Genomic DNA, 12,556 nt, shown 5'->3' on the forward strand with positions numbered 1-12,556 from the left:
CAGCAGTCTAATTCTCACAGGCAGAAAAGCTAAATACGTCTCTCGTTGTTTCGCCGATCTTTCTCCGAAAAAAAAAAATTTTTGAAAAGAAAATAGAGAAGAAAAGAGCACGGAGGACGAGAGAGGAAAAGCGGGGAGAGAAGGGGGTAAAGGAGAGAGAAAAAGAAGGAGCACCAGACTACTGAATGCGGACGAGCAGACCCAGAGCAGCCGAGGCGCCGAGCCGCCGGCGCCCACTGGTCCCCGGAGCTGCCAATCGTGGTGTAATCCCGTAGGAATTTCTCCCGGGTTTAGCTGGGAGTCACCCTGCCGCCTCTTCCCCAGACGCCCGGAGGAGCCAGGAGAAGCCAGCTCCGGAGGGAGGGAGGGTGGCAAAGAGGGAGGGAACGCGAGGAGAGGAGGAGTGGAGGTAAGGAGGAGGACCAAGGGAGGGAGGCGGCGGCACGGAAGGAGGAGCGCAGAGGCTGAGCCACTAGCTGCACTCTGCCGCGCTTCTCTCCAGATAATCGGGGAGCTCCTGCCGCGCGCAGCGCGCCTCCACGCTCTGCCCCCAAACTTGAGTTGCAGCTACAGTCCAAGCCATTAAAAATATTCCTCAAAATCAGAAGCTGAACCGCGACACGGAGAAGGAGTCCGCGGAGGAGTAAAACAACAGCAGAGCAAGAAGAGATCCAGAGAGCAGCCTCCCCGGAGCAACAACTCGGCGTCAAGAGTGCAGAAACCAACAAGTGAGAAGGCGCTGCGTTCTCGGGGCGCAGCGGAGGACTCGGGAGCAATCACAGGAGGAGGCAGCGAGTGCCTCCGAGGCCGGAGCGGGAGCCCTCGAGCCCGAGCCGAGGTCGCCGCGGCTGCTCTGCTCCAAGTCTCTGCGCGGGCTGCGCCGGGTACTGGGCAAGAAGCTTCATTTCTTCAAGTGGCGGCTGGGAGCAGCCGGTCCTCGGAGGAATATGTGGCGCGCTTGGATCTTGCTTACCTTGGGCTTGGTGGCCTGTGTATCGGCGGAGTCGGTGAGTAGGCCAGGCGAGGGTCGCGCGCACCGTTTAGGGTGCTCGAGGCCGAGTGGAGTCCGCAGCGCCCGCGGGAATCGGGGAGCGCCACCTGGGGGTTCCCATCGCCCGAACACCCCCACACGCGGCGCTCGTCCCCCGGGGAGCTACTGGGACAAACGCGCTTGCTCCTCCATCCGTTTCCACTTTCCCTTCCCGCAGAAAAGCGCCGCTCGCTGGAGTTGCCCCGAGATCCCTGGGGATGAGGGCGCAAGAATCGCAGTTTTGTCAAACCGCAGAGGCCCCGAAGTCACTCCCAGCTTCTTCGCCTTGGGAGGGTCTTGCTGCCTTGCCCGGGAAGGTCTGAGAGGAAAGGGTGGCCGAGATGGGAGCCCGCATAGGGCTCGCGGGGCAAGAGGTCCTCTCCACGCACTCCCCGAGACCCAGGGTGACCTGTAAACTTTGAGGTCCCTTCCTCCTCACACCATGTCCCCACGACAGCTTTCCTACTCGATTGAATGTAAGTTCTGGGGAAGATGGGGCCCTGATTTAAGAAACCCGCGTGTGTCGGGAGAGGAAAGTTTGCAAAAGTTCTTTTGTTTGATGTTTCCTGTGGCTGGGGCGAGGGAGCAGACACTACGTGGAATCGTTGCCCGCGGAGGTGCAGTCCACGGTCCCGCGGGGGCGGAGCGGAATGGCCGGAAAATGCTGGGGTGCCGGCCGCTAGAATCCCGGTCTTGCGGCGATCCCCTGCTCCTTGAGGGGTGGAGAACGGCCGGCGCGGACTCTTAGGGGCAGGAGGACATTTTAATACGGATTACACTGGAGTGCAGCACACAGGGCGAGGCGGGGTGCGTGTGACACCGGGTCGCCTGGCAGCTCGGGGACCGAGGCTTCCAGTCCGCCATGCTCGCTGTCGCGGGCCCTGGCTGGGTGCACCCCAGGCTGAGAGGACTCTTTTCCCGCCGGGGCAGGCTGCGGGTACTTGGTTTCCAGCAGTGGGAATTTGGTTTCTCCTTCTTTGGGTGGGTTTCGGGGGCTGGAGCTTCTTTCCCTATGTCGCCCAAAGAGCGCCCTCTAATGGGAACTGCCTCCCGGACTTCCCCTGGTCTGTGAAGGCTCCTACTTGGGAGTCCAGAGCTTTGTCTAGCTAGGTGGAAGCCCGAGCACCCCCGATTCCGTCTGCAGCCTCAGTGCCGTCTGGCGCCTGGGTTAGGGAGTGCAGCTGTTTCTGTTCCTTGTAGTTACCCATATTTCTTCCCTTTGCCACCTAATACCTTATCCGTTTCTGATAAACTGAAATATTTCTTCGAAGAGAAATAATTTCATCTTTAGGGGTGGTTTTGTGAGTTTTCCCCCTTCCCTATGGAGTGTTACTTCCCCCTTCTCCCTTTTTTTGAGTTGAGGCAATTTAGCATTGGGCAACCTCTTTGGCACTGAGCAGCAGATGGACATTTTTCATCAGCGTGGGAGCCTCTGTGTGGGCTAGCAGGTCTCCAAACGTTACAGGAGATTGGAGAGCACGTAGATTTGCATGAGTGTTTGGGTGCTCTGGCAGTAAAACAGAACTCTGAGCCTTATCAGTATTATTTCTCTTTGGCAAATGATCTTTAATCCGTTGGGATAGGTAATCTCCCAGCCAGTTATGAACTTTGGCTTTTGTACACAAAAAGGGAGATATTCTGTTTATTTCAGAAAATCCTAAATGCTCATCATCTTGTTGCAAAACAGGGCAAAGGGAGAATTCCATCTAAAGGTTTTCAAGAGAAGCCTGCCTGAAAAGCTGTACAGAGTTAAGGAAGTCTTTTTTTGCTGAGACTTGTTCAGGATTTGCTGGGAAATGTTAGTCTTTGGGGAATCTAGAAAAAGACTGTATCTTCTGCTTCTCTGGATTGTTGCATAAATGGGACAGTAGTGCTCCTTAAGGAAGTTTTTTGGTTGAACTATATGTGTCCTCCCCAGTGGCAACTCTTTCTCCCAACTCTGTCTCCTTGGGGTTCTTATATTTCTCATTTCCAACCAGAATTGGATGCTTTCCAAGTGAGCAGCTTTGCTTAGTAGATACTGTTTGCAATAATTGGAATATCATCCAAAAGCGTGATTAGATATTTTTAAAATGTCAATTTAGAGACTCTAGCAGAGTCTTTGTTAGGCAATGAGTCAGTGGTTCTCAATACAAGCTGTTTTAAAGCCCAGGATGGCTAATAGTCCGTATAAATTACTTTTCAGTTTTTATGTTTCATGTGTAGCAGCATAAATGTATGCAAAGTTGAAAGACATAATTTTTAAACGTTAAGCCATTATAGCACATTATTTCCAGTACTTTGCATTTTAATTTGAAAACTGCTTACTGTTTCCTGGGAGTAAGAAGTAGTGATGGAATGAGCTTAAAGTCTCTCTTTAAAAGGAAGAAAGGAAAAACATTTGCAGTTAGTGAATTCTTTAGTTTAAACTAAGCTCAAGGGGAAAAAAAAAAAAAGATTCTCAGGAGCCAAGGCTCAAGGCTGTCTGAAGAGGAACTGGTGGCCCTTCCTGTATGGACGCTAGAGACTGCAGGGATAGCCTGTTCAGGGTGATGCATTCATACTCTCCACCGGCAGGTTAGGACTTTCACTGTGGGAACGCCATGCGAGGGGAAAGACTGAGTGTGGCGGTAGTGATATGCTGCTGTTTCTCTGTTTTTACATGACTGTTTAGCTTTAGGAATAATATTTTGTAGGCTGCTATAAGTGCATAATTTGAACTGGAAATATGTTTAAGAACAGGAAGCGTTTGAACTAGTGGAATTTATACACATGTTTAGATGTGTGTAAATTAAAAGAAACTGTCAAGTCATTTGGACCCATGCATTACCTCTCAGTGTATTATGAAAGGAAGGGTTTGGAAAGTTTGCATTGGAAGGAAAAATAAAATTGAAACCATATAACCTTTTGCAGTTCTCTAAAAAAAATATATTTTGGCTGTTCAAGTAATGAAACTAATTACTTTTGCAAGGGAATTTTATAGAAACAAGGGCTCTTTCTCTGTTAGTTGGATATTAGCAGTAGGTAGATGTTATTTAAGAAGGAAAGATCTTATAAGATCAGATTTGCAGAAGATGGGTGTCCCAGGAGGAATTTGAGTATGCCCTCCAACTATTACTTTTAGGACCTGGTATAGTTTTGATGGACTCGCCTTTCGAAAGATTGTACATGATTACTCAAATGGTGCCTTAAATAATCATTCGTTTGGAAAAGATTTCAAAGGATTATCTAGCTTTTTTCCTGGGTGGGACTAGTTTTCACTTTTCCCGAATCCCCCAGAGACCTGACTGGCCAGCTGCAGGTGTCCTGAGGTCTCCTCAGGTTGTCAAGGCCCCTGAGGCTGACCCAGCCACACAGAGCCCTGCCATCTCTGTCATTTAACTTTATAGGGAGTCTGTGCTATTGTAAGCCACTATGCTATTGGCATGTCAGCTGACAGTGATCCAGTAGTTCATGTGAGGAATTTCATCTGAGTTTAGATTCTCATGAGACTGTCCTTCCTCCATTTCCAAAAAATAAACTAAAAGATCTCGCTCATCATTTTCTTCTTCCCAAAACAGAAGAGTTACCATTCATGCCACTGTCAACAGTACATTCCAGTATCTCAAAAATCACCTACGTCTTCAATGGATCAGAAGCCAAAATAAAGTTTCAAAGAAAAGCAAGAAGTAATGAAGAAAGAAAAAGCCTTTGCTGAAAAGAAGCTACTCTAATTTAACTTTTTCAGTCAACTGTGCCAGTACCATCTCTTAATTCTAGTCCTTTGGATTTGAATGTGGAAGATGTCCTTGACTCATTTGTCTTTGTTGACTTCCAAATCCACCTATGTGTTGTTCATTCCACAAATATTTATTTAGCATCTACTGAGTGCTCAGGATGAAGCAGTGAGCAAGCCAGCCAAGCCCCTCTGTCTTTTGGGAGCTCACATTCTAGTGATCCAGATAGCTTTCCCATTCCATTTTTTCTTTCTTGGGGCCTGGCCAGGTCATGCCTCCATGCCAACACCCTTGTAGTTGCCCTTCCTGGCCCAGATGCTCACCTGCTGTTTGATTTATCCTGTAGTGCTTTGATTGTGTTGCCCATGCTCCACTAATTCTGTACTTTGTTATCATGGTGTGGAGTCTCAATATCTCTGCTAGATATTTATAAGATATATTTATAAGATGCCCCATAGTATTGCTCCTTCCTGCTTCTCCCCCCTTGATCACTCTGTCATGTTTCTGGGCCTTGGCCACCAGTCTCACTGTCAAGAACACTCCTAGGACACCACCTCCTCAGTGTTTCTCCTTTCAAATTTGAGTCAAATTTGTTGACTCAAATCCAAGCTCCAAATCACCTTATGTGACTGATGCAGCCCTTGTTTTTATCTTTCTGTAAATAGGTAGACTGATTATCAGAATTACTGTAAGTATATAAAAATAAAAATTTCAGGGCCTCCTTTTAGATCTACATAATCAGAAACCTGAAAGGGGGCAGAGCTGTCTGTATTTTTATGAAGCATCTCAGATGATTCTAATGAATCATTCACATGTGGGAATCACACACATACTTTACCCCTGATTCCATGCAATTTTGTTTAAGGCCCAAGGCTTCCAGCAGTAAGAAGCTCTGTGACCCTGGGGGCTAGGATTGAGCGCAAAGGGCTTGGGAGGTGGACAAACCTAGATTCAGGTGCTGATACTTTGTCACTTACTTAGTACAGTAGGACTTGAACATGCTAAACTCCGAGTCACTTAAAAAGCTACATACGATCAAATATATGGTGATGGAAGGAGAATTGACTCTGGGTGGTGAACACACAAGGGGATTTATAGATGATGTAATACAGAATTGTACACCTGAAATCTATGTAACTTTACTAACAATTGTCACCCCAATAAACTTAATTAAAAAAAAAAAAGCTACACACGAATTTGTTTATAAATTGGACCTAAGAATGCCTTTATAACATAACTGTTGTGAACATAAAATGAGGGGGCATAGAAATGGTGCTTGAGGCACAGAGGTACTACTAAGTGTTGTTTTTTTCTTCCTTTGTCAGCCTCTGTTTTCTTGGCTATGAAACTAGGGAGCCATTTAAGGTGTTCTTAAGTCCTCTCAGCACTCTGACATTCTAGAGATGTTGGTGCCCTCTGAGGGGAAGGCCCTTGTTTCCACACCTTTGACTCCTGAGGTAAACACCTGTTGATGCTATGTGTTTCAGTGCAGGTGCCCATGGTGGCGAGGGCAGTCAGGGTTGGTTGCTCCTGCTGCAGCTCGGCTTCCCTCTGGTCCCTGAAGGCAATGTGGTCTGGGGTCAACTGATTCCAGCAGCTGGGGGAGTGGACCTGGACTAGTTTGCCAGTTTTGATTCTCTGGACCTCAGTTTCATAAACACTGCAGTGTTGGTGTGAAGAATAAACAAGCCATTGATGTCAAGTCCCGCATATTGTCAGTGTACATTCATGCTTCCTTTGACTGGGTTCAGATTCCAACATGTAGGAAGGAGAGAGTTACATGTGCATTGCATGGCGGAGCACCACTGGTCATCTAGAATGAGGTGGCAGGGGTGGTGAGGGAGTGCTGGGGAGCTGGGGGCCAAGAAAGGGAGTATATTTTTAAGGGTAGGCGTGCATGAAATTTCTCCTTGTAGCAATTTGAGCTTCGGATTTTACTATTAAAAATCTCCACTAGGTTTTGACAAATCTGTTTCTAGGGAAGCATTAGCTTTAGCAACAAGGCTAGAGGGTGACTGCCTGTGAATAGGAAAGAACACTGTTGAAATAGAATTGTGAATGTCTGTTTTTCTTGAGTATCTCAAAGAATTGGTAGGACTAGAAAAAGGGGAGAAGCCTGAAAATCTTTGGAGATTTCCTATTTGAATTTCGTATTAGCAGAGTGAGACCCAACGGTATGCAGTTGGTGATGTAAGAGCCACTTCGTGGTCTTGGACTCAAAGCTATAGAAAAATTTATTGAAGACAAAGATGTTTTCATATTTCTTTCCTCTGCTGTTGAACCTGTTCTGTGAAAAATATCACAAAGATGCAATAAATGTGCCCTTTCCAAAGCATTTGGATGTTTCTTTTCTTATGGTGATATAGGTATGTAAAATACAAATAGTGCTGACATTTAAAGAATAGAACAAATAATAGAATTTAGTCTCATGATAAGAATGACACATGGAACAAGATATCCAAGGAATGTGATTTTTTTTCACATTCTTACCAAAAAATGAGTAAAAGTTAAATATGTATTTCTGTGTGATTTATTATTAAAAGTAAAGACCATAAAAATAAATGTACAATATACTAGAGGAATTTTCTGTCTTTAACATTTATTTTTTTCTGTAATGCTGCAGGGTGTGATTAGAGAAATGTTCTGGTTAACCTAATCAATAAGTAACTATTAAGCTCCTGTCAAGTGCTTACTATTTTATTATTGAAGCAAGGAATTTATTCACATTACAGAAAAGTAAGTGATTACTAATAGCTGATGGTAATCAGTTAACTTGAACTGAGTATCCATGTGTACTAGGATTCTATACATCACTCTGAACGTTCATGATCTGATGTCTAGCATTTTCCCATATATGAGGTATGATTGAGAAATATGGTGAATGTTTAAATAAAAAAATGTGTTACAGTAAAAGACACATTGCCATTAATCCCCCTCAAAACACTCCCCCTCGCTTTGAACACACTTCTCCCATTGTTCTTTCCACTTTCTGAAGCAGTTCTGGAAGTCCTCTTTCATGAGTGAGTGTCTTTAGTTGCACTGTTGTGGCTGCCTTGATGTCCTGAATGGATTCAAAATGTTTTCCTTTCATGGTCATTTTGACTTTGGGGAAGAGCCAGAAGTCACACGATGCCAGATCTAGTGAATAAAGTGGATGAGGACACATCGTAACATTTTTATTTGACCTAAATTGCCATACTAGAAGAAGCAGTGTGTGACACAGAGCCTTTCTGTTGTGATCACAAAATCTGGTGAATGCTGCTCCCGAATGCCATCCATCGGAAGGAATGACAAACATCTTCAACATGGGATGTGGAGCGTCGAACCTTAGTAACAGTGTGTGACAAGTTTCAACTTGTTTGGTGCAGTCAGTTGGGTATGAGCTACAGTCGAGAGAAGGTGGGTTTTAAAATGTGCCGTAAATCATCCTCCATCATGACAACGCTCCGTTTCACACATCATTTCTGGTATATGGCAATTTCTGTCAAATAAAAACATTACGGTGTGTCCTCATCCACCTTATTCACCGGATCTGGCATTGTATGACTTCTGGCTCTTCTCCAAAGTCAAAATGGTTCAGGACATTGAGACAGCCACGACAGTGCAACTAAAGACACTCATGGAAGAGGACTTCCAGAACTACTTCTAGAAAGTGGCAAGAACAAATGGGATGAATGTGTTCGAATCGAGGGGGAGTATTTTGAGGGGGATTAATGGCAATGTGTCTTTTACTGTAATAAATTTTCTCAGTTTTCTCATCTGTAAAATGGAATATCCTAAAATAGATTCTTAGGATTATGTGAGACAAAATAGGTAGGGACTTCTGACACAGAAGCTCTGTGTTACATGTACGTTGTTATTCTAATTCCTGGTTTTCTGCCTCCCTGAAGAGTGGGGGATTGGCACACTAAATGGACTCCTCTAATTAGCTCCAGTCCAGAGGTTGGCCTAAGATATGTATGATCCAGCCTGATTTTTCATACTGGGGCTCTCTTCTCTGACTTGGGGTAGCCTAGCTCTGTGTTGAGATATTGGGGATATGCTTGTTCTCAGCTTTCCTCTAAATGTGGATGATGTAGAGAATATGCCATTGATTAATTCTGCCCATGAATGGTTCCTTGCAGGGGCTGGGTGAATCTGTAAGTGTTAAGAAGTGAATAGCCCACCTTTTCCAGTAATTTTACCTCTACAAATCTATCCACAGGAAATAATTATAGCCGGGTAAATATATTTGTTGAAGCATTACTTACATTAGTTAAAAAGTGGAAGCAGCCTGAGTGTATACTAATAGAGGGATGGTTAAATAAAAGATTCTAATTTATACATTAAATATTATACAGCCATTAAAATGTATTTGAAGAATGTTTATAACTTGGAAACTGTTTGCAACAGACAAAAAAATTGGATATAAAACTATAGTAAATCTTTGGTTATAGTAAATAAATTACACACACACACACACACACACACACACACACACACAGAGTGCCAAAAAATGTATACACATTTCAAGAAAGGAAAAAACTATATTAAAACTATGCTGATGGTAACCACTTTGAGCACCTTTAATTGCAGAAGTCAAATGTGACTTGCATTGATCTTTTGTTATCGGTATATATTGAGTATTACAATTTTAATAAAGTTTTTTCCTTAAAATGTGTATACTTTTTTTTGGCACCCTTTGTATATATATATACTATATATGTGCAAAAATCTGTACATGTGATAAAAGTGGATAGCACTAAATACACACATACATACACACAAACAAATAAGTATAAAACCAGGGAAATCTGAATAAGATTGGTGGATTGTATTAATGTCAATATCCTTGTGATATTTACTATAGTTTTATAAATCGTTACCACTGGGGGAAATTGGGTAAAGGGTACAAGAGATTCTCTGTATTATTTCTTACAACTTCATGTGAATCTACAATTATCTCAGCGAAAATTTCAATTAAAAAGTAGCACCAGACCTAGACGGTTTTACATGTAAGTTCTCCTGGTCCTTCAAGGAAGAGATACTAAATGAATTTTTGTTCCAGAGCTTAGAGAAGGACAGAAGGCTGTTCTTTTTCGTTTTATGGAGTTAGCATTACTCTATGTTCAAACCAGACAAGGAGAGCACAAAGAAACTAATCTGCAGGTCAGTTTCACTTAGGATCACAGATGCCAAAATTTTGAATAGAATATTATCAAACTAAATGCAGCAGCTTATTAAGAGAATAATGATGAGCCCAATTAGGGTTTTTCTAAGGAATGCGTCAACAGCATCAGAAAAGTAATGCAGCTACTAAGTTTAAGGGAGACAACAATATGATCATTTGAACAGATGCAGAAAAGCATCTGGTAAAAGTTTATATAGCTGTTAATACGTATAACGGTCTCTAATTTCTGGTTAACTGAAAGTTTACTATATTAGGGTTAGTACATCTGTGCTGATGGCTCAACTCACTTGACTTGTTTAGGAACCAGAAGGCCACTGTTTATTGAGTTGTTAGGCAACAGTCTCTAGTTACATGGGTGACAGGTGTGTGACGTGCAGTAAAGTATGGGTCACAACGTATACAGATTTTAATTCATATGAAGTTGTGTTCCAGCATTGCCAAGGTTTCAGTTGTGTGCGCTCCCAAATTAAGATAACACAGGAGATGATCTTGCAGGCTTTGGAATCAGGTGTATTGAGGTTTAATTTCTGGTATTATCACCGAAAAGCCATGTGATTTTGGGGAAGTTTATCATCTCTGAGTTTGTTTTTTCAGTGTTAAACTGGGGGTTATAATACTATGCTTTTTGGTTATTTTGAAGATTAGCCTCAATAATAACTCAAAACTTCTAACACAAAACCTTACCCATAGTAGGTGTTGTAAACACGTGTTTCTTTTCTAGCTTTAGGTTTTGTGATTCTGGAATATATTATATATGCATAAATATGTATGCATATGTTTCTAGTTTCTTACTTGCATTCTGACCCTTCACATCAAAGGACATATATTTTCACAAATTTATGACCAATTTATTTTTACCAGGCAAAGTGTGATGTTTAATTAAACTTTTTCTTTCCTCCATCATCCAAGTTTCAACATCAGAAAAGCAATGCAGTTATTCACAGTTTAAGGGAGCTAAATTACATTCAGCTAAAGCTCAGAATAGACTTGTATACAAGTTGGAAATTTAGTTAAGTCTTGAGAATCTAACGTATTACTTGGGATTGTAATTGTAAAATGCTTAAATAAGGTCAAGTTGGAATCTTACATTGTAAACACTAGTTTATCTCTTAAGTTTACTAATGATTTGAAATCTTAACTTTATTTATGTTCCACTTCTGAACTCATTTAGATTAAGAGGGGTATTTTATTTGATTACATTAGATTTGATTAGATTTTGTGATTGCCCTGATTAGTTAGTAAATGAAGCTTTATGTTTGCTAAGTCAGTAAGTTAATAGTTAACTCATGTTACTACACACTTACCAAGGGTATAGCTCTTTGTTGGTCTTGCAAGTTAAGAAGAAACTATGACATGATGCCTACTTTCAAGCAACCATTATCTATCTTTTGATTATTTAGGATAATTGAAGATGGGTTGGGCCCATATTTAACATGCATTATATGTAAAATATGCATCAGTTTGTTTTCGTCTGCATCTAGTTAGACATATCTAGCAATCAAAACTGCCAAAGAACTATAATTGAGAAGGATAAGAAGAACCTCTTGTAGAAAAGAAGTCATTGCTTTCCCAGAAAAACAAAAACAAAACCTTCCCTGAAGTGGCAAAGTTTTGGAGAAAAATCAGAATTCTATTTGATGACTCCAAGACACTTGATTTTCATATTTTACTCTACCTGCTCTCCAAAGAAAGACTTCTGAGTGTTCAAATGTACAAAAGATACAATGAGCAAGAAATTGTTTAGAACCTGAATAATATATTGATTTTATATCAGGGGAGAAAGAAACCTTATATGTCATCAGTTTGATTCTCCATACTCTATAAGCTTTGGGCTCTTAAAGATGAGAGCTGGACCTTATATTATGTGTTAAGGTCAAATACTCTTAGCTAATGAATGAAAGAGGTACAAAAGTGTATAAATAAAAGAGGTATAAAAGGGATGGTTCTCATTATATCTTTTGAATTCTGCTTTTTCAATATGTAATAATGGTTTTGAGAGCTGGAATTGACTTTTACAAGGAAACATATCTGGAGAGGTTTAAGTGATTTGTTCAAGAGCGCATAGTTAGTGGTAGAGGTATAGGTTGGGCCTTGACTATCTGACTTGTAAGTACTTTTTTCTTACTGTACAACATTCCCTTCTGGTTCCTTCTTCTCCCTTATTCCCCACATTAATGATTAGCACAGAATAAACTTACTTTGGGCACATGTTTGATCAATAAATGAAATACCAAATGGAGCATACACTATATGTTATGTACTCTGCATCAATGTGGTTAATGTGTTTTGTGCAAAATGAATAACTTAAAGTGATGTTTAGAAAATTCCTCAGTTTTGCTCCAGTTAACTCTTTTATTTGTGAACCTTTTTGGGTGATTAGGGGAGGAGAGCTGAGAGCACTGAGATTTGGAAGACCCCAAGAGGTCAAGGACTGAAGTAAAGTTGATTTGTAAATCTTGGGAAGATTCTGTGGATGTGTAGGCAGAAAAGGAGATAAAAGCTCCCTGGAGATAAGAGTCAAAACTAGAAGCAAAATCCTCATGAATTAATATCGCATTTAATTGGGGGAAAATGGCTGCTATTGTAGGTTAAGGGAAGAAGAGCATTCCTTGGATTTTTATACTAAAGATACGTGAATGCCTTCCAGGAAGAGAGAGTCTG

At 41.9% G+C, this 12,556-nt stretch overlaps 1 protein-coding gene across 1 annotated transcript in view; it reads left to right on the plus strand.

Annotated features, from left to right (window-relative positions):
• The first annotated feature begins 405 nt into the window (after positions 1-405).
• The window catches only part of SDC2 (syndecan 2), a 125,881-nt gene continuing 113,730 nt past the window's right edge, over positions 406-12,556 (plus strand). Inside the window, exon 1 of the mRNA XM_033126459.1 lies at positions 406-1,007. Within this exon, the coding sequence (XP_032982350.1) occupies positions 948-1,007 (60 nt within the window). The 5' untranslated portion in view covers positions 406-947. The remainder of the gene's footprint in view (positions 1,008-12,556) is intronic.

The sequence above is a fragment of the Rhinolophus ferrumequinum genome, chromosome 14 (assembly GCF_004115265.2).
Source record: "Rhinolophus ferrumequinum isolate MPI-CBG mRhiFer1 chromosome 14, mRhiFer1_v1.p, whole genome shotgun sequence".
Classification (NCBI taxonomy): domain Eukaryota; kingdom Metazoa; phylum Chordata; class Mammalia; order Chiroptera; family Rhinolophidae; genus Rhinolophus; species Rhinolophus ferrumequinum.